Source organism: Sarcophilus harrisii, chromosome 4 (genome assembly GCF_902635505.1).
Source record: "Sarcophilus harrisii chromosome 4, mSarHar1.11, whole genome shotgun sequence".
Taxonomy (NCBI): domain Eukaryota; kingdom Metazoa; phylum Chordata; class Mammalia; order Dasyuromorphia; family Dasyuridae; genus Sarcophilus; species Sarcophilus harrisii.
In genome coordinates this window covers 270,348,376-270,371,631 of record NC_045429.1, presented here as the reverse complement: position 1 = coordinate 270,371,631, position 23,256 = coordinate 270,348,376, and the positions used below count along the sequence as shown (strand labels likewise).

General features: G+C 32.1%; 1 protein-coding gene across 1 annotated transcript in view; it reads left to right on the top strand.

The window, feature by feature from the left end:
* Nucleotides 1-23,256, top strand: part of UBR2 (ubiquitin protein ligase E3 component n-recognin 2) — a 155,164-nt gene that overhangs the window by 27,350 nt on the left and 104,558 nt on the right. The window contains 2 exon segments of the mRNA XM_031964839.1: nt 11,614-11,692; nt 14,553-14,666. Coding sequence (XP_031820699.1) covers nt 11,614-11,692; nt 14,553-14,666 — 193 coding nt within the window.

Here is a 23,256-nt window from a genome sequence, read left to right as displayed (position 1 = left end):
GATCATAGTAAGCTACATATTATAACTTGGATGTCTTTCAAGTAATCTCAGATAATTTTATTATAGGCATTGAAGATATTTTGTTGAAGGAGAGACTAATTTTAGAGTAGCTTTGTGGTTCACTAAATTAAATGCTTTTTGTGATTAGTAAGCACAGTGAACAACTTGTTTATGTCAATTGTATAACTATAAAGATGTGGTCTTTTGTAAAATATCATTTGCCTTCCTGTTCCTTTTTTATACCTCCATCAAGGATGTTCTCTCCTTCCTCATTGTCTCTCTCTGCCTTTTTGTCTCTTTCTCTCTGTGTGAATGTTATTCTCATAAACATAGAGCTATAGAAGGAGACAGATGGTTTTGCTGATACTGTTTTTTTTCCTTTGGTCATTTTTTGGGGAGTGGGGTTAATGAGGTTGGAGATTTGTTCTGTCCCATCAAGGTGCTCCTTTTTAAAAAAATCTATCTTATTGAATTAATCTTTCAATGCACTTAAAATTGTCTCTTGACAGTATAGCTTTCCTCCGTGCTTACTTTATCTAACCCAGCTTTGTTTTCTTCCATGTTATTTCTACTTTCATATAGCTCATCTAGTATTTTAAGTCCAAATATGGAAGCGCCATTGTTTTTGATGTTAAAGAGTTTGTTGTTGTGGTGGGGGTTTTTTTTTTAAGTCTTTACAGAGCTTTCTCTTTTTTTGTCTGTTGACCTTCCAATTTCATTCCTACATGCCTTTAGGATGACTAATGGATCTCTCTCCAAGCTTTGTTAAACTTATTTTTTTCTCTATTGCTTCTTAGTGTTTTATGAGATTTTCCACCATTCTTTGAAAGATTTCCAAAATGAATTTATATTTTAAAGTGTTGTTTTAGTTGGTTGACATATCTCTCAGTTTGACAAGAAAATCAAATGTTTGCTAGCTGAGATGACTTCTAAGCCTTTTGGTAGTCTTATCATGATAATTAATTTCTATCAGTTAAACTTTAGGAAAAGGTATAATCTGTAGAAATGACCCTTTGCTTCATTTCCGTCATTATCTTACTGACTTGAATATAATTAAATTATTCTTTTTTCGCTTATCTTGTGTTTTTGAACTATTTTATTTTTATAATCTAAAGAATCTTTTCACGGGTAGAGAAAACAAAGGAAAAAAAGAATTAAGCATTTCTTCCTTTTTTCTACAGGTTGTCATTCATCTCTTGTCTTTCCTTGATCTTTCTCATACCACCAATGTAATTTTTTTTTAAAAAATTATCAAACTTAGCATTTATCACATATATTGCCTCAATCTGACTTTATTCTTGACCAGCCATGTTGCATTTTTGCATTCATCCTTAGTTATTTGTCTTTCTTTTCTTGGATTTTAAAATTTTTAGTTAGTTGATGAAATCAGTAAATAGTTTGCCATTTTCTCATTCAAAAGAGAAATCTATGTTTCTGATATTAGAATACAATTTTTGAGGGTCTCCTATTCTTCATGATATTTTCTTCCAGGGTTCATGGTATATATTACCTGTTCATTCCCTACACTGTTTACTATGTGCTTTTCCAAAGTGCATGCTAAGTGTCAAATCTCTTGTTTTCTTTTTGTTGTTGTTTGATCATCCTTTTAAAAATTTGTTTTTCACCTTAAACATTTTGAATTTTACTAAAAAGATTTCCATGTACAATAAAACATAAAAAGAGTGTTCTTTGCAAAACTGTGAATCTCCATTCTAGCTGCTAGCTTTATTTAAAAAAAGATAATAAATTATTTTATTTTCAAAACTATCCCAATCGTTTTTTCTTCTTTCTGATTTTCTTTCTGCTACTTCTTTTATGTGTATTTTTTAAAAAATGTTTCATTGAAGGCTTTTTTTTTGGGAGGGGGGAATCATTATTGCTAACCCTCTTGATATCTTCCCAGGCCCTCTCCTAATTAAAAGAAAGAAAGCAAAATAAGTAAAACTACTGTTTCAAGTAAATGTTATATTCTTATAGTTTGCTTAGCCATCCCTTATTTGGCTAAGAGGTGATCCAAGTCATCCTATTAAATTCTAGTTTTTTCCTTTTTTTTTTCTATTGACTCTTCAGAATCAAGAAGTTTTTTGTTTTGCTTGTAGCTCTTCCCTCCTTTGTGTTCTTTCTTTTAATCCTTTCATTCTCTGTATTCCCATTTCTTTCCTTGTTGAATTCCTTGAATGTATTTCTGTACCAAGTTCTTCATGTATATGTTCAACTCCTGTTCATTTCTAGTATGATTCCTCCCTCTCCTCCCAACTTCTTCTTCCATGTTTGTATAACCTTACATATCTTATGATAAAGAGTAAATTCCACCCCCTTTTTTCTCCTTTCTACACTACTAGTATAGTTATTCCTTTTATCCTATCTTCTTTTGGCCCTCTTCAAAGCCTTAGAGTAATACTAATTCATCTTCATAACTTCTATTTTTCTGTCTGAAGGGACTTTTCTCTTGTTTATCTTCCATTAGAATCCTCCATTACCACTACATCATCACTCTTGTTTTTTCAGTTCAAATAAATTTATTTCTATAGGTTTCTTTGAATTCTTATGTTTGTAATTTAGAGTCCCTCCTCAGTTGTAGTTTTTCCATTAGGAGTCTATCCCATTAAAAATCAATTTTCCCCTCATAAGGATTATACTTAGCTTTGCAAGATGTTATTCTTGGTTATATAAGTTTGTGTCTTTTGCCTTTTGGAATATTTTATTCCAAGATTTCACTTGTGTAAAGAAGTTGTTGAGTCTTGTGTGATCATAAATGTGGTTCCTTGGCACTTAAACTTCTTCCTTCTTTTTGAATGTTTGCAGTATTTTTTTCTTTGATGTACAAGTTCTGGATTTTCTCTTACCTACAGAGCTTTCTTTCTGGAAGTAATCAATGTATTCTTTTTGTCTTTTTTACCCTCTGGTTCTAATATACGGAGGCAATTTTTATTTGTGATTTCTTGAAAGATAACACCCAGGTTTTTTGTGTTTTTTTCCCCCATCAGAGTTTTCAGGGAGTCCTGTGATTCTTACATTTTCTTCAATTGTTTTCAGTATTTTGATTTTATTCTAATATTTCTTGTCCCATAGGCATTGATTTGTTTGGTACATTTTAGTTTTCAGAGAGTCCATTTCTTGGTTAAGTCTTACTACTTTAAAGCTGTTTATTAGCCTTCCAATTCTTTCCCTATGACCTTCTTTTCATTTGTTAGTCTTTACTTAATTTCTTCGAGTTATTCATGTAATCCTTGTGGACAGTCGGTTTTTTTCTTTGCATTTCTGCAATTAATAATTACTCCCTATTTTGTAATAATTCGTAATTTTTCATATTGTTTTGTTGTTTTCTTTGATTTACTCATTTCTTTAGCTTTAGTTCCTAAATTGGGGTCTTGTGTTAGGGCCAAGCTCCACCCCTAATTTGCTTTTAGGTGGAGTGGTCTTGCCCTGGGTTGCATGGGTTCCTATATTTATCTTCACTCTCTGGGGTTGGCGCATTTTGGATCTTCTAGGTTTAGACCACAAAATCGCAGGGACTTTCTCAGCATTTCAGTTTATGGTGCTAGGATACCCTAAGCCTGGGATATCCTTCTATGGATACCTCTTGCTCTGGTGGGCCTCCCTTTCTATTCTCCTTGGGCTTCTGGCTTGATTTCTTATGCAAGCCTGGCAGAGAAGAAATCTTTCTGGTTTCTCATTGGATTTCTTCATCATTACATGGTACTGTGTAAACTTCAGGGTTTTGCTGGAGTAGGTATATATGGAAGCTGCACCATCAACTTTGCATTCAGGTAACCTTGTCTAGAAGTCTAAATCTAGAGTTTTCTCTATGACCATTTCAACTAAAAGTCTAAGTCTAGTAGGTTTGGTTTTTTGGTCAGGCAGTCTAAGATCTTAAAGTCACTTTTTTTCAAGGCTCCAATTCATATCTGATAAGGCTAATCTCTTCTCATTGTTTTGAGTCAGATCGAAAATAGTCTTTGGAAGCATTCTGAATGGTAAAATTGGTAGCGAAGTGTGTCAAGAATTTCTCAACTTCTCTACTTTAAACAGAGATGTTTGGATAGTTGAAGTTCCCAACATTATTATATTTTAGTTCTTTACCATTTTTTTGGTGTGTGCCATAAACTTAATTGAACATTTTTTCCTTCTTATAATATATTTTATCAGTAATTTCTTGTTTCTCTTTCCATATTTTAATTTTCCTACCTTACTGATTCTTCTCAGTCTTTGCAAAATGACCAATCCCTTGTATGAATATTCCCCAGATCTCTGTCCTGGACTTCTTTCTCGAAACTCTCTCTTGGTAATCTCATCCACACTTTTTAGTTCAGCTGTCATCTCTGTATGGATGATTCGTATATCTAGATATCTAGCTCTTTCTTTCTTGAACTCTAGACCTATATTACCATTTGCTTATTGGACATCCTCACTTCAAAAACTTCAACATTTTAAATTCAATATATCTGAAACAGAATTCATTATCTTTCTTCTTAAACTCCCTCCCCCCTTTTTTTCCTGTCCTACATCTGTTCAAAATCTTCTCCATTCTTCCAGTTACCCTGTTTTGCAGGCTAAAAGGATTAATCAATTTATCATTATCATTTACTATATGAATTCATTTGCCAGATTTTGTTTATTTTATCTCTATGATTCTATATTTGTTTTGTACTGCAGCCCCTTTAATTCAGCTCCCCTTTATTACTTTACTAGACTGTGTATTGCAGTAGCTTTTTAATTGATCTCTCTATATCTGGTTTCTCCCTTCTTCTAGCCAATCTAAATACAGCTCCCAAATTAATATTCCTAAAGCCCAGTTCTAACCACATCACTTCGCTACTTAAAAAGCTCCAGTGGCTTCCGTCCTAAAGTCAGGCAATTGGAATTAAGTGACTTGCCCAGGGTCACACTATTGGGAAGTGTTAAGTGTCTGAGATCACATTTGAAGTCAGGTCTTACTGACTTCAGGGCTGGTGCTCTATCCACTGCGCTACCAAGCTGCCTCCCCAAAGTCTTTAAGATAAGGTACAAACTTTTTTGTTTAGCATTTATAGCCCTTCACTTCCATTTATAGCCATCTTTCCACCCAGATTTCACATTACTTTACATAGAGGTGTTACTCCTCTTCCTAGACTGTTAGTGTAATTTTTAGGATTGCAAAAGTGGATTGTTCAAGGAAAGGCTAAGTTATTTTTAAGCATAATATTGATTTACTTAGTCCTTGGGTCTATTTTTAAAGAAGTAAGAATAGTATTACACTAGAACAAGAGGACAATTGAAAGTGCTATTTAATTTTCACAGTTGATATGTGATTTAGAGCTGTAATTTGATGTGGTAATACTTAATAAAGTTGAATGGATTGGCAGGGAAAGAGAGGTGAAACTCAAGATTTACTTTGTATGATTAAATTGGTAACCTCATTCTCCAGACCTGTACCACTAGGCAATAGTAACATTATATGAAGCACTCGTCATGGTGGAGAATTTTGCTAAGGGATTTGTTTTGGAAATTTTAAAGCCAAAATATTTAATCTCCTTAATTCTAGTAGTTTATTCTTAGCTGCAAAGAAAAAATAGATTTTTTTAAAACCTTTTTTTCCCTTATTTTTGCTTTAAAACTTAAAACACCTATTTGAAGGGGTGCTTTTAAGTCCAAGTAGTACAGTATGACATATATGGAAATATGTTTTAAATGACTGTACATGTATAACTTATATCAGATTGCTTATTGTCTTGGGAAGGGGAAGATAAATGTGAGAGGGAGAAAAAATTTGGATCTCAGTCTTACAAAAATGAATGTTCAAAACTCTCTATATAATTGAGCAATAAAATACTATTGAGAAGAAAGAATTTAAAAAAGAATGGATCATAATTGTTGCTTTCTATTTCTCGTTTTGATATTTGTGTTTTTTTTTAACTATATCTATGCAGCAGATTACTATTATTATTGGGCTCTCAGCTTTATGGTTTGGGATTTTTCAATCTTTTGTTGGCACCAGCTAGAAAGTTCTTTGGGTATCTCCTGGTCATTCTGGGAGATAGTTTTTCTCAACTCACTTCACTTTAATTCTCTGTACATTTGTGAAGAGTTTTCCATAATATGTGCCAGGTGGGATGTTAGGAGGTGGACATTTCTTTTCATCCTTGACTTTGGTATAAGGAACTTTCAGGAAGGAAAAGTCCAAGGAAAGGTCAGATGCTCATAAAATCTTTTTTCTTTTGGTTACCTGAACCTTTCCAACATAGCTTGAAGTTTACTGGCTAGATTTCTTTCTTAAAGACTATGTCTTAAACCAAAACCACTCTTATTCTCATTGATTGGCCACTTATAGGCCCCAGGCCAAGTTACATTTGGTCATTGTTTGGGTCCTGATGTATTCAGATTGAATGTAAATAGCAAATAGAAGTCATTTCTGTTTTGTTCAGCAACCCTCAGAATCTTCCCCTCCCAGATTTATTTATTAGTTTAGATTTTTTTTTTTCTTGACCATGTGAAAGGGGAGATTCTTTGCCTCAGTCCCTACCTATAGTCTTAATTACTGTATAGGTATGGCCTCAATCAAACTGAGATCTGTTGAAGAGCTTAGCTTAAAAAGGCCAAGATCTCTAGTGATCCTGATCTATATCTGGCCACTGGACCCAGATGGCTCTGAAGGGGAAAGTGAGGGAGATAACTTTGCACAGCCATTCTTTACTTAAATCCAGCTCACTTGCAAATCATGCCATCACCTCCCTGATGTATGATCTTCTTCCAGAAGGAAGGACAAACAACTTCTGTGATAGTCCATCTTAGGTAACAGCATACCATTATGAAACCTGAATTTAAGGCTATTATGGCCTTTAAATATTCTTAAAATTGAGAAAATAGTCAGGGGAAACTGACCAACTTCACTATGTTATTTAATGCTTCCATCAAGTCTTATTTTTTAAGTTTGTAGTGTTGGTAATCATTTTCATATTGAACCAGGTTAGATCACCAAGCATTAGTGATATAATGCTATTTGGCAAGTTAATTGCTGATTTCTATATAGAAGGAAGGATGAAAGTCCTAAAAAAAGGAGTTAATTTTTTTAGTGTGATTTGAATTTCTTGTCCTATTATATTCCTTTTATGATACAGATATAGTGCTGATACTAAAATCAAGTAGGGTCAAAACAGAGAAAGAAAATTATAGATCAATTTCTCTAATGAATATTGATGTAAAAATCTTAAATAAATTATTTAAATAAAATATTATTATATATTATAATTATTATAATTACATATATTATAATTATATATATTAGAATATATTATATATTGTAATTTAAATAAAATATTAGCAAAATACAGCAAGTTATTCCTAGGATAATACACCACAATCAAGTAGGATTTATACCAGGAATTCAGGTCTGTTTCAATATTAGGAAAAAACTATTAGCATAATTGACTGTATCAATAACCAAACTAACAAAAAATCACATGATTATCTTAATAGATGCAGAAAAAGCATTTGACAAAATCCAACACCCGTTCCTATTAAAAATGCTATAGAGTATAGAATAAATGGAGTTTTCCTTAAAATGATCAGTAGCATCAGTAGGATTTATACCAGGAATGCAGGGCTAGTTTAATATTAGGAAAACTGTTAGCATAATTGACTATATCAATAACCAAATTAACAAAAATCATATGATTATCTCAATAGATGAAGAAAAAGCATTTGATAAAATCAAACACCCATTCCTATTTAAAGCACCAAAGAGTATAAGAATAAATGGAGATTTCCTTAAAATGATCAGTAGCATCTACTTAAACCCTAAGCAAACATCATATGTAATAAGGACAAATTGGAACCATTCCCAGTTAGATCAGGGTTGAAGCAAGGTTGTCCACTATCACCATTACTATTCGATATATTATATTAGAAATGTTAGCTTTAGCAAAAAAAGAAGAAAAGGAGATTAAAGGAATTAGATTAGGTAACGAGGAAAGCAAATTATCACTCTTTGCAGATGATATGATGATATACTTAGAGAATCAACTAAAAACTACTAGAAACAATTCACAACTTAACAAAATTTCAGAATACAAAATAAATCCACAGAAATCATTAGCATTTTTATATATTACCAACGAAGTCCAGCCTCAAGAAATACAAAAAGAAATTTCATTTAAAAGAATTGTAAATAATATAAAATATTTGTGAGTCTCCCTGCCAAGGCAAAGTCAGGAACTATATGAACACAACTGCAAAACACTTCCCACACAAATGAAGTCAGATCTAATAAATTGGAAAAATTTCAAGTGCTCATGGGTAAGCCGAGCAATTATAATAAAAATGATAATACTATCTAAAATAATCTACTTATTCAGTGCCATACCAATCAAACTCTCAAGAAATTATTTTAAAGATCTAGAAAAAATAACAATAGAGTTCATCTGGAAAAACAAAAGGTCAAGAATTTCAAAAGAATTAATGAAAAAAAATGCAAATGGAGGTGGCCTAGCTGAACCAGACCTAAAACTATATTATAAAGCAGTGATCATCAAAATCATTTGGATCTAGTTAAGAAATAGAGTAATTGATCACTATAATCATGGACTATAATAATCTAGTGTTTGACAAACCCTGAGACCCCAGTTTTGGGGATAAAAATTCACTATTTGACAAAAACTGCTGGAAAATTTGGAAATTTGTATGGCAGAAACTAGACACTGACCTATACCTACCACTGTAAACTAAATTAAGGTTGAAATGGGTTCATGATTTAGACATAAAGAGTGCTATTTTAAGCAAATTAGAAGAACAAGGAATTTATGACCAAAGAAGAACTGAAACTCATTATTGAACACAAAATAGATAATTTTGCTAATATTAAGTTGAAAAGTTTTTGTACAAACAAAACCAATGCAGACAAGATTAGGAGGGAAACAATACACTGGGAGAAAAATTTTATATTCAAGGGTTCTGCCAAAGGCCTCATTTCTAAAATATATAGAGAATTGATTCAAATTTATAAGAATTCAAGCCATTCTTCAATTGATAAATGGTTAAAGGATATGAACAGATAATTTTCAGATGAAAAAATTGAAACCATTTCTAGTCATATGAGAAGGTGCTGAAAATCACTATTCATCAGAGAAATGCAAATTAAGACAACTCTGAGGTACCACTACGCACCTCTCAGATTGACTAGGATGACAGGAAAAGATAATGACGAATATTGGAGAGGTTGTGGGAAAACTGGGATACTGATACATTGTTGGTAGAATTGTGAACAGATTCAGCCGTTCAGGAGAGCAATTTGGAACTATGCTCAAAAAGTTAAAGAGATCTTGCCACTTTTTTAGTGGCAAGAAACTGGAAACTGAGTGCATGACCATCAATTGGAGAATGGCTGAATAAATTATGGTATATGAATGCTATGGAATATTATAGTTCTGTAAGAAATGACAAGCAGGATGATTTCAGAGAGGCCTGGAAAGCCTTACATGAACTGATGCTAAGTGAAATAAGCAGAACCAGGAGATCATTGTACATGGCATCAGCAAGATTATACTATGATCAATTCTGATAGATGTGGCTCTTTTCAACCATAAGATGATTGAGGCCAATTGCAATGATCTTGTTGATGAAGAAAGCTATCTGCACCCAGAGAGAAGACTTGGGAACAGAGTGTGGATCACAACAAGCATTTTCACTCTTTTTGTTGTTGCTTGCTTCCATTTTGTTTTCTTTCTCATTTTTTCTTTATTGATCTGATTTTTCTTGAGCAATAAGATAATTGTATCCATATATTGGATTCAACATATATATTTAACATGTTAAAATATATTGAATTATTTGTCATCTAGAGGAGGTGATGAAGGAAGGAAGAGGGATTTGGAACACAAAGTTTTGCAAGGGTCAGTGTTGAAAAATTACCCATGCATATGTTTTGAAAATAAAAAGCTTTAATAAAAAAAAAATTGAACTCACAATGTTGTTTTTAAATTTGTAAAAATAAACAAACAAACAAATAAATAAATAGGATGAGGATGTAATTTTATGCCTACCCAGATTCAAATATTTAATGAAATCTATTCAGTGACTCCATCCTTGCCTTCCCTTTCATGTATATTTGTAGAAAATGGTCCCTTTTCCCCAAGATCCCCATCATTTTTATTTAAGAACTCATTTTCCCTGTCAATGAGAATCAGAACCTGAAGAGACTCTCTCTCTTATTGCTTCCTTTACCTTTAGAAGGATGAAATTATCACTTACAAAAGCTATTAGGCTTTTTGTGGACTCTAAGTTAAAAACTCTTGTCCTAAAAGTTTACACGGAATCCTTTGATAGAAAGCTTTGATTGGCAGCTAAACTAAGTTTAACTAGTTTTTGAAATAGATTTTTATTGAATCTTGTTTTTTCACCAATTTTTCCTGCTGAATTCCTTCTGTTACCCCTCTCCTACAAAGCCATCTTTTATAACAAAGAATTTCAAAAGTAAAAGAAAGAAAAGGTCAGCAAAACTAATCAATATATTGATAAAGCCTGACATTATATGTAGCATTCTGTATCTCTGTATCTCCACTTCTACAAAGGTGTCTTTTATTTCTTAATGTTCTGGCTTGGTAATTTTGATTTTACAATATTCATTTTCAGTGGTTTTGTTCTTCCCACTTACATTGTTAAATAGTGTTTTTCTATTTGTCCTTACTTCACCATGCATATAAATCTTTTCATATTCTCTGTATTCATCATATTCGATGTTTGTTATATTCCAGCATATACATATACTACAGTATTGTTTAGTCATTTCCTACTCTGAGCATCTACTTTGTTGCTTGTTTTATGGTTTCACAAAAAATGTTGCTACAAATATTTTGGTGGACATGAGTGCTTTACTGTTTGCCATTGACCTATGTGGGTGATATGCCAATAGTAAAATCTCTGGGTCAAAGGATATGAATTTTTTTAGTCATTTTTCATTCCAAAATTTCATTCCAAATTGAAAAGCTTACTAGCTGACAGCTTATCCAGTTTTTGGCAATTTCAAACAATCTTTTCTGTACAAATGACCCCCAAATAGAATGGAGGAAAATCCCAAGACTTTAAACACTGCATTTTCAATTTGGTGGTGTGATGTGGTGGCTTTTTGACCTCATCTCCAATAAATTGCTTTCATAGTTCTTTTCTCTAAATGCTTTTGAAAACTGGGTCTAGCAAATAAGCAAAATAACCTGGTTAAACTTGGGAGTAGAAGTAAGGTAGACATGTATTTGGGGAAATACTTTGCCTTGATCATTGTTTTACTAACACCAGTCAATCAGCAGGTGTTGGTGCCCAGATTTTTCATTATGAGGAAATCCTAAAATCCAAAGTTTATACTGGAAAAACAGTAACTGAATCAAAATGAATTTAGTTTCAACTTCAAATAAAAGCCCTAGTGGTTGTGTTGACATAAGGATAAATAAATAAACTTTTCACCCAACTTGAAATTGAGTTAGGAATGACTTCACTCACTGGTTTTGGGGCAGAATTTCCTCAGGTGTAGTTTACCAACTTTTTGGTATCCTATTTGTTGTAGGGGATGTTCTCATCTCAGAATATTACATTTTAAAATGCTTCATTCTGTCAATTGTCCTGACTTTCTCTTCTTTAATTTTACAGAGACTGTGCTGTTGATCCAACTTGTGTTTTATGCATGGAGTGCTTTTTGGGAAGTATTCACAGAGAGCATCGATATAGGGTTAGTATATCTATAATAAATATGTTGATATTCTACTGTATTTTTCCCTATGATAAGATTAAAAGATGTACATTAACACTTAACAACAAGATATTAGGTAAGCTTCTTAAAGGACATGACACTATTAATGAGAAATGAGCTTAAGAAAAAAAATGAGACTCTAAATATTGAGGAAGAGATGGTCCAAAAATTAAAACTTTATTGGAGACAGGTATCAAAAAGAATTGTTAACCACATTTTGAAATGTTATGTTTTCTGTTTTTTGTTTTATGTGCATTATTTTTAACTATTGTTGTAACTTCACTAAGTTAAATTATTAGTAATTTAGAGGAAAGAGAATAGTGGTTGGGAATATGAAGTTAAAAAAAAAAAAAAAAGAAAAGAGAGAAAAGGAAAGAAATAACCAAAAGTGACAAAAATTACCACTAAAGTAAAAAATATATATATATATCTTTTGCTGAATATGATATAAGGGCCTCAATTCTCTACTTCCATTTATCTGTCTATTATAGAAGACCAGTGTTTTAATGTTAAGAATCCTGTCAGGTTAGAGGAGGACCCAGTTGCAGAGCACATTGCCCATTACCAGTTTTGCCCATAGTTATTGCTGTAAATAATTAGTACTTTTAAAAATTCTGAATACATTTTGCTTTGACATTAGTTCTATAGATAAAAAATAATCATATATCCAATTTTAATGCCTTTTTCTGATGGTTTCTTTAGAAACCTAAAACAAAGTTAGGTGTATTTAGAGGACAATAGATTAAGGGGTTGTTACATGAAACTTCTCCTTATACTCTTTAAAAAAAAAAAAAAAGTAAAGTTTTATTGATATCTTTGTTTTAAGATCATTATGATTTCTGGAAATATATCACCTAACTCCTTCCAAGTTGAAACCTTCCTTCTAACAAAGACAGTTAAGTCAAAATGCTTCATACAGATCATATCTAAGAATGTCCATGAGAGTTCTTTTTAGTATCTATTTTCTAGGACCTTTATTAGTTTTTCAGTTATTCCTTTTAGTCATTTTTTAATCTACATTACTGTATCATTATGTATATTTTTTAGCTCTGTTTATTTCACTCAGTACCAGTTTGCACAAATCTAACCTTTTCTTGAATTCCTCTTCTCTATCATTTCTGACTGAACAATAATATTTCATTACATTTCATTTACCATAGTTTATTTAGCCATTCCTCAATTGATAGTTGATTCCTCAACCTGCTCTTATGAATGTTTTCATTTACTCTTTTCTTATATTCCCTATACCTTAAAAGGTAGAAGACAGAAATGGCTGGTGTCTGCTATGCTAAGAAAACCTGCTGTGTCCCTCCAGTTTGTTCTTACTGACTACCTTCTTACATGTTAGTGATGTGAATAATAGGAACTATGCAATTCTAGTGGGAGTGAGCTCTGATTTTCCAGAATGCTGGAAAATTATATACTATTTCTCTCTCTGGTAGATCTGAGAAATGTCCATTTCTTTTTGAGCAGTCCTACCTGTACTAAAAAGCCTGAATAAACATGTAAATAGATTGGTGGGATGTTATGAAGGGGAGGGTAGCGTGGTACAGTAGAAAGAATATTAGGTTTGGAGTCAGACTACTTGATTTCAAATCTTGGCATTTCTGACTTGCTGCTTGTATGATCTTGGCCAAATTGGTCTCTCTGAACCCCTGTCATTATTAAATGAGGGGTTGGGTTACACGACCTCTAATTTCCCTTCCATCTCTTTTGTCTATAATCTACCATTTGTCTTGACAAATTCTGCAAGTGTTTTTTAGAATGACTAATTGCAGAACTGAATTAAAACCCTTATCATAGCAATATAAAAATGAATTCTGGGTAGCTTGAATTTTTCTTTCCCCAGTTATTATAATTTTCTTCCTAGTATTTTCTATGTTTGGACACCTATTTTTACCTTCATTATGATGATATTAAAAATGGAATTTCCCTTTTTCTAATATTGACCAATGGAGTCATTTTTGCATTTAAAAATATTTGGTTCTAAATCCTGCCTGTCCTTCAACTTTGTATGAACTGAATTTCCTTTTCAGTCTTTTGAGGAGAGAAATAAGCCATTCAGTGGGTTGGGAAAAAAAAAACTGTTAAGAGATTTTTACAGTTGGCCATTTAATTTGAACCAAGGTCCAGTGCAATTTAAGTATCTTTCCTTAAAGGAAAAATAATAAATACTTTGTAAAATGTTCTGACAGCAGAGAAGTCATTAACCAGGTGGCTCTTCTGTTACATCTGGTTCACCAATATCCTTATGATTTACTTAAATAAGGTAAACTTAAGTAAATTATGGGTGTCATAGGACAGGCTGAATTTTTATTAGGTTTGCTTAGTGTTTCTGAGCATGATAGACATAACATAAATACCCAGGTCATAAAAATACAGTTTATGCACACACCAAAATGTTATCCAAAGGTTTTAAAATTTAAGTAGAGCATTTCCTGTTAACAACTAGAGTGAACTATCAGAAAGAAAATGCTTCATATTCTTGGGCAATATTGTAGTAAAACTCTTTAAAAAATATCTGTGAAATGTTAGGCATTGTAAAATAGCTTATATCTTAAAAATCATTTAGATTAATCTATAAAAAATTTTTTTAAATTAAAACATCAAGAAAGCACAGACATTTTGGAAGCTACATCATTGGCAATGATATCAGTAGATAATACATGCTATTTAATGAAGTTACTTGAAAATAACTCTAGAGATATTTTCTGTTATTGGGGGGGGGGGAATTATGACACATCAAAGTAGTTTCAATTCCTTTGTGCAAATATGTACTCTTTTAGGTCTTAATACATTTGTAATGTTGATCAAATGTTTTCTTACTATTTTTTTAAAGATGACAACATCTGGAGGTGGAGGCTTCTGTGACTGTGGTGACACTGAAGCTTGGAAAGAAGGTCCTTATTGTACAAAACATGAACTTAACATATCTGAAACTGAGGAAGAGGAGGTAATTGTTTTTCTCCAACAGTATTACATGTAGGAACTGTAATTTTAATAAACTTATGCCTTACTTAGGATTTTGGGTAAAAGTACATTATTTAGTAGATGCAATTAGAGGTGACATTCAGTTTGCAAAAAAGATATATGTTCCTTCACTGACCAAGAAAAAGACTGAAAAATTCAATAAACTTTTTTAGAAAACAGTATTTATAGGTTACAAATGTCATATTAACATACTAATTCTTCTATTGTGCAAAAATGTTGTTATTCATTTGAGGAATTAAAACATTTATCTTTTTCTGCTCAATCACAAAATGGTGAAATGCTATCTCTTAGAAAAGTCTTAACAAAAGTTTTTTTTTCTTTTCTTATTCTATAACTGCTTATGTTTACTTTTCTTTGCCTATACCATATCTAGTATTGTCAACATAACATTTGGATATACTTTAATCCTAATCAGCATTTTTGAAATTAAATTTTATTCTTTGCAATTATCAGCTATATATTTTTTCTTCTCCTCCTATCTTTCCCTAGAAAACAAAACAAATGAAAACATAGAAACCTGATAACAAAAAAAAACAGTTGAACAACATAAATTTCCATATTGATCATGTCCAGAAACATATATCTTATTCTTCAAATTAGTCTCATCACCTCTGTGTCAGGATCGTGGCCTTTCAAAATTGTTTTTACAATATTTTTACAATAGTATAAATTGTTTTCCTGGTGCAACTTACTTCACTGCATCAGTTATATAAAATAACTTTTCCCAAGTTTCTCTAAAACTATCTTTTTATTCCTTATAGCACAGTAAAATTGCTAGATCAAAGATATGAATAATTTGTAATTTTTGAAGCATAATTCAAAATTGCTTTCTAAAATGTTTAGACCAGTTCAAAAATTTATTAGCAATGCATCAGTGTGCCTAATTTTATTTTTTTACAATCTCTTCAAGAATTAACATTTTCTCTTTTTTGGTCAACTTTGTCAAATTGTGTGGGGTGAAACTTCAAAATTGTTTTAATTTGTGTAGTGATTTGGAGATTATTAGTGATTTGGAGATTGTTCTTTTTTTTTCACATGGCTTGGATTTCTTCCTTGAAAATGGCCTGTTCATATTTTCTGACCATTGTCAAGTGAGGAATGACTTTTCTACCTATAAACTTGAAGCAGTTCCTTATATATCTTGGAAATGATATCTCTATATGACAAACTTCCCTTTCTTCTTTTCTTTTTAAATCTGTCTTTAGTATCTCCCCTCTGAATTTAAAGTTTGTTTTGCTTATAACTAAAGTCATTGTAACAAAAATCACTCCTGTGTCCTCTCTTATTTGATTCCCTCTATAATCTAAATGATAAATGGTTCTTAGGGAATGTTTGTATCATCACACTTTCTCTCTTCCCATTCTATATGCTTTATCCTTAAAATTTCTCCCTTTATGATAAAGAATCATCAATTTCTCATTAATATTGCCTTTTTAGGTTTCTATTTTGCTTGTGTTTGTATTTTCAAATTTTAACTCAAGCTCTTTTCATCAGCAGTGATGGGAAGTCGTCTATTTTAATAAATGCTCCTTTCCTCAGTTGTGCTACATAAGTTTGTTATCCAAATCTCATATAATCTTAACTATAGTTTTTCAATACTTAAGCTGTTTCTTTTTGGTTACTTGCAGTATTTTTCCTTTGACATGAAAGTTATAATTTTTTTTATCTAAAGTTCATTAAAGTTTTCATTTTGGAATTTCACTAAGAGAATGACTGGTGTATTCTTTATATTTTCACCACCAATGTATTGTTACATGCCATATTTACTGAGCCATTCCCCAATTGATGGGCATCTCCTCAATCTCCAATTTCTTGAGAACTGCTATGAATATTTTTTAATATGTAGATCATTTTCATTTTTAAAAATCTCTTTTGGTATTAATGCCTAGTAGTGGTGTTGTTAGGTCAAAAGATATGGATTAAAAGTCTTTGGACATAGATCTATCTTTTGATCATTTATCAATTGGGATATGACTCTTATTTTTTATAAATTTGGCTCAGTTCCTTCTGGTTCTTAGTAACCTGGACAGTTTTCTTTCATGATTTTTTGTAATATGATATCCAAGGTTTAGATTGCTTTTTTATTTTGTTTTGTCTTTTGAGCGTTGCTTTCAAAAGGTAGTCTGATATTTTAAAAATTATTTTTCTTTGATATACTTTTAGGTCATTTGTTTTTTATATCTATCTTACATTTTCTTCTATTTTTTGTGGTTGTTTTTTACGTTAAAATTTCTTATTGTTTCATGGATGCATTGATTTTTATTTGGCTTATCCTAATTTTCAGGGACTTTTACTTGGATAATTTTTTTTTAACCTCTAGTGTTGAACTATTAATTATCTGTGCAAATTTCTTTCTTACCTCTCATTTTTCCTATCCTTTACTCTATTGCTGTAATTTCATTTTTAATATCATTTTAAACTTTTAAAAACTCACAATTTTTTTCTAGGAATTATTATTCATCTTGTGAGCAGGCTCGATTTTTCTTTTGATTTATTTATGTAATATTTTCCCCCAATTACATTAAAAACAATTTTTTTAACATTTGTTTTAATATTTTTGAGTGTTGGGTTCTCTCGCTTATCCCCATTCACAATTCAGAAACCATATGTAAAGTTGTGCAAAACAATTCCATAAAAGTCAAGTTGTGAAAGTGTAGATCTTCCATTCCAATGAAAATAAAAACTCGCAAGAAAAATTAAGTTAAAAAAATAGAGAAAGAAAGAGAGAATGCTTCAATCTGTAATCATTTCCTTCTCTGGTATGAATAGGATTTTTCATCCCAAGTCCTTCAGTCCACATTTTTGTACGTGTGGGTCCTTTTCCCTTTTTTATGATCTCTTTGGAATGCAGAGCCAGCAGAGACACTGCTGGATCAAAGGGTATGCACAGTTTGATAGCCCTTTGGGTATAGTTCCAAATTGTTCTCCAGAATGTTGGATCATTTCACAACTTGACTAACAATGTATTACATACCACAGTTTATTGAGCCATTCCCCAATTGATGGGCATCCCTTCTCCCAGTATGTCCTTTCTTTTATTGTCCTCCTCCCCCTTCCCATATTCCATTTCCCTCCTATTTTCTTGCAGGGTAAGATAGATTCCATATTGAGCATATATGTTATTTCCTCTTTGAACCAATTCCTCCCCCTCTTCCCCTTTACTGTAAAATCTTTGTCTTGCCTTTTTTATGGCAAATGGTTTGCATCATTCTAGTTCTCCTTTTCCCCTTCTCTCAATACATTCTTCTCTCAACCCTTAATTTCATCATTTTTAAAAAGGATTTTATCCTTTCATATTCAACTCACATCTGTGCCCTCTGCCATAATTATGAGAAAGTTCTCAGTTACAAGTATCATTTTCCCATGTAGAAATGTAAATCGATTAACCTTATTAAATCCCTTATGATATCACTTTCCTGCTTACTTCCTTATGCTTCTTCAGAGTCCTGTATTTGAAAATCAAATTTTTCCATTCATTTTGGGGATTTTCTATCATGAGTGCTTGAAAATTCTCTATTCCACTGAATGTCCATCTTTTCCCCTAAGGATTATACTCAGTTTTATTGGCTGGTGATTCTTGGTTGTAATTCTAGCTCCATTGTTCTCTGGAATATATTCCAAACCTTCCTCTGGTTCTTTAATGTAGAAACTGCTAAATCTTGTGGAGACTGTGGCTCCAAATGTATTTGAATTGTTTCTTTCTGGATGCTTGCAATATATTCTCCTTGTCCTGGAAGTTCTGGAATTTGACTGTAATATTCCTGGGAGTTTTCATTTTGGGATATTTTTTAGGAGATGATAGGTAAATTCTTTCAAGTTCTATTTTACCCTATAATTCTAGAATATCAGGAGAGTGTTCTTTGATAATTTTTTAAAAGATGATGTCCAGGTTCTTTTTTTGATGATGACTTCCAGATAGACCGATAATTTTTAAATTATCTTTCATGGATCTATTTCCCAGGTCCGTTGTTTTTTCCAGTGAGATATTTCACATTTTTTGCTATTTTTTCATTTTTTTTTTTTTAGTTTTGCTTTATTGTATCTTAATTTCTCATGAAATCATTATCTTCCATTTATTCAGTTCTAGTTTTTAAGGAATTATTTTCCTCAGTGAGCTTTTGTACTTCCTTTCCCAACTGGCCAATTTTGGTTTTTTTAAGGCATTCTCATTCGCGTTTTGTATTTTCTTTTGCGTCATTTTCAATTCTTTTCCTAATTTTTCTTCTATTTCTCTTACTTGATTTTCATAATCCCTTTTGAGCTCTTCCCTGACCTAAGCCCAATTCTTATTTGTTTTGGAGGCTTTGGATGTAGGAGCTTTGACCTTGTTATCATCTTTGAATGTATGTTTTGATTTTCTTTGTCATTGTAATAACTTTCAATTATCAGAAACATTTTCTATAATTTGTTTATTTTTCTTGCCTATTATTCAGCTTTTAACTCTGTTAAAGTAGGGCTCTTTTTCCAGGATGGAGGATGCACTGTCCTAAGCTTCAGAGATATTGTACAGCTGTTTTCAGAAAATCTTCTAAGAACATGATCATAAGGACTCTTTTCTGCCTTGGAGCTGTTAGGAGTGTCTGCCCCACTGTAGCTGTAAAATTGTAAAATCTGTTGCTGAAGCAAGAGAGTCCTGCCCTGCTGATGCTCAGGCCACTAGATTTGGGGCTAGGGCTGCACTGGCATGGCCTTTGCTGGGACTGCAGGCCAGACTCCCTCCCTGTTTTTTGAAAGAGAGAGAGAGAGAGAAAGAGAGAGACAGAGAGAGACAGAGAGAGAGAGAGTGAGTAAGAGAGTGAGAGTGTGAGTGTGTGTGTGTGTGTGTGTGTGTGTGTGTGTGTGTGTGTGAGAGAGAGAGAGAGAGAGAGAGTCGTCTAGGTTTGTGTCTACAGCATTTCTGACATCATAATAACTCTTTATCTCTTTTGTTTCCCTATTCTATTGATCTGTCCTGGGCATCTTGGTCAGCTGTTGGTGGCAACCTAGGGGATGAACAATCATGGCCTTTCTGGGATACCCTTTCTTCTTTTCCTCTACACTCCACTTCTTTACCTGCTGTCCAATGCAAGAGTTCATGATCTCTTTTGGATGACCAACACTAACCTAGTTGGGAGATTTGGACACAAGTCAACTATCTTACCCTTTCTGGTTTCATATTATTGCGCCCTCGCTGAGTCCAAGATCACCTCTCAGTATTCTTGTGTTGCTGACCTACTATTGAGTTCCAAACATTTAAGTTTCTGCTCTTAGTTCCCCTGAGATTCCATGCTGCTGCTAAGTCTGTCTGTGATCAGCTCTCAGTATTCCCATTCTTCTGGCCAGGGCTCAGGGCTGGGTCTGATCATCACTAGATGATTCCTGAACTCTAATCATTATTTACTATAATTCATTATACTTCATTGATTTTTACTTTTGTGTGGTCTTTCGCATTTATGATTTTTGGAGAATTCTAATTGGTTCTTGAGAGTTTGGATTTTCCCTTCTAGTTCTGGTAGTTAGAATGATTATAGTATGATACTAAAGAAGACAAGGCTAAATCATACATCAAGCACTTCGTTTTGTTTTCTTCTTCCACTGCTGCCACTGGAAAAACAAAGCATCTTCCCTATCAACAGTGGGTCATTGGCATTTTGTATAAAGAGTACATTATTTTTGCTCCAGATTAAACATTTCTTTTTCCTGCTGTCAGCTTTGTTATTCAGATGTCTGTTGTATAATATTGAATTATCACCTTTGTGGTCTGCCATTTTATACTCTTTAATGTTAACAAAGTATGAATTATAAGGAAGATTAGGAAAGGTGGTATGCATTTTTCTTGAATTTTAATCATTTTTTTTTCCTGTGCTTCTGATATGAAGTTTGAGAGAGAAAAATGGAAACTAGGTCCTAGTGCTGTGGCACTATAGAAGCACTCTGTTTCAGGTACCCACTATATCTTCCACTCAGCTGTTAAATTGGCTTTCTTATAATACATCTGTCCTTATTTCTCCCCATCAAATTAACTTCATTGGTTTCCTTATTGCTTTTAATGTCAAATATAAAATCCTGTATTTGGTCTTTTTAAAAATTTTAATATTTTTCCCAGTTATATATAAAAACATTTTATCATTTTTTTTTAGATTTTGAGTTGCAAATTCTCTCCCATATACCTTCCTGAGACAATAAGCAATTTGATATTGGTTATATGTGTACAAACATATAAAACGTATTTCCATATCAGTCTTGTTGTGAAAGAAAATTTAAACTGGGACAGCAAGGTGATTCAGTGGAGAGAGCATGGGCCATGAAGTCAGAAATTCAAAGCCAATCTTAGACACTTGACACTTACTAGCTATGTGACCCTGGGCGAATCACTTAACCCCAATTGCCTTGTAAGAAAAAAAAAAAGAAAAAAGAAAAAAGAAAGAAAGAAAAAAACAGTTTTTTAAAAAAAAGCAAACCCCACAAATAAAAATAAAAGAAAATGAAAAATTGTATGCTTTGATCTACATTTAAACTTTATCAACGCTTTCTCTGGATAGAAATGTTATTTTTCCTCATGAGTTCTTTAGAATTGTCTTAGATCTTTGTATTGCTGTGAATAGGTAAATTATTCACAGCTAATCATCATACAGTATTGCTGTTATTGTGTGCACTGTTCACCTGGTTCTTTTCACTTCTCTTTGTTATCAGTTCATGTTAGTGTTTACACTTTTTTTTTTAAATCATCTTGCTTGTCATTTCTTATAGCCCATTAGTATTCCATTACAATGTCTAGCTATTCTTCTATTGATGGACATCCCCTTAATTTCCCAGTTCTTTGCCACTACAAAAGATCTGCTATTAATATTTTTGTACAAATCTGTGCGATACAGAATTAGTAGTGATGTTGTTGAATTAAAGAGTATGCCCAGTTTTATAACTGTTTGGGCATAGTTCCAAATTGCTTTCTAGAATGTTTGGATCAGTTTTGTATTTGGCTTTTAAAGCTCCCACCATAATCTGGCCCCTTCCAACCTGTACACACACATACATACATACACGCGCATATACACACAGAGCAATTTAATGATAATTGTGCATTTTCATTGGCAGTTCTCTTGTAATTCTTTCTTCAAATCCATTTCCTGACTTCCCTGGTTTGTGTGTTATCTTTCCCAGTTTTCTTCCTCTTTCTTGTTTTTTGCAGCACTTCCCACAGTTGCTGGCATATAGTAGGGATTTAATAAATGCTTATTGATTTAATTTCACTTAAGTAATATTAATTCAATTAAAATTTTGAATTAACCAAAAAATTGCATATATCTTTACTGTTACCATCATCTCTTTTTAGCATAGATAATCAAGAATTGGTTTGGGTTTATAAAACATATAACAAAAATCCCAAGTATTACATGTTATCATCTGATAACATGTAATTTGTCAATTATCACCTTTGTGGTCTGCCATTTTATAATGGCATAAATGACAATTGATAAATGACAATCCAACTGTTTCTATCCCCAGCTTCCTAAAAACAATAATAAAGCTGAAAGAATTCCTAATTCTGCCTCTGTTCTGTTTCCTCATCCCTGATCACCACCATAAGATACTATGTTAAACTGTACTATGAAGAAGAATAGTTTTTCCATAGTTTCTAAAGAACATGGATACATTATATGCCCTTAGTCTTATATAAAAAGCTTTCAGTTTCTGTCCTAGAAAAAGGAAAGCTAAAACTTAAGCATTGTGATATTCTCATTTGTAAAATGAATGCATTATTACTTTTAGTTTTTACTTTGTTGTTCTGGTGTTTTAAGATTAGACTATTTAAAACATCTTGCCATCTTTGATGGCATCATATAATGCCTAATATATGTTTATTGGGAATTTTTTTAATTTGTGAATTTAGTTACAAATAATACAGGGTGTCCCAAAAATCTTTGTATAGTTTTAAACTTTAATAATTAAGTAGCTATGTAGGTTTTCAACTTCTAAGACTTTTGGATATTTCAAATAAAAATTTAAAATCCAGATTATTTGTATTTTTACTAAAGAAAAAATAGTAATATAAAATTTAACCAAGTAAAAATAGTTTGAATATTTATTATTTCTTGCTTTATTTATGTACTTCAATTTTTTACCTTTGTTTGAATTGATTTCTTTTTGCTTTTAAATCATTTTTATTCCAAACATATCAATGTATCCCCTCCACACTTCCCCTACCCAGTAAGCTATTTCTTGTAGTAAGGATTTTTTTTAAAGGGGAGGAGGGAGAGATGAGCAGTTCAGTAAAATCAATCAATATTTTAACCAAGTCTGGCATTATGTTCAATGTTTCACAGGCATACTTTACCATTTCTTGAGTAAAAGGAAGCTATTTTTTAACTGTTTCAGAGCCAGCCTTGGTCATTTTAATTATATAATATTCAATTTTATTTTATTGTCCTTTTTATTTATTTTGTCATAGCCATATGTATTGTTTTCTTGGTTCTGGTAATTTGACCCTATATCAATTCATATGTCTTCCCATTTGTTTTTGAATTATTTTAAGTTCTTTCTTAGAGTCAAATGATACTATATTTACATTTGTT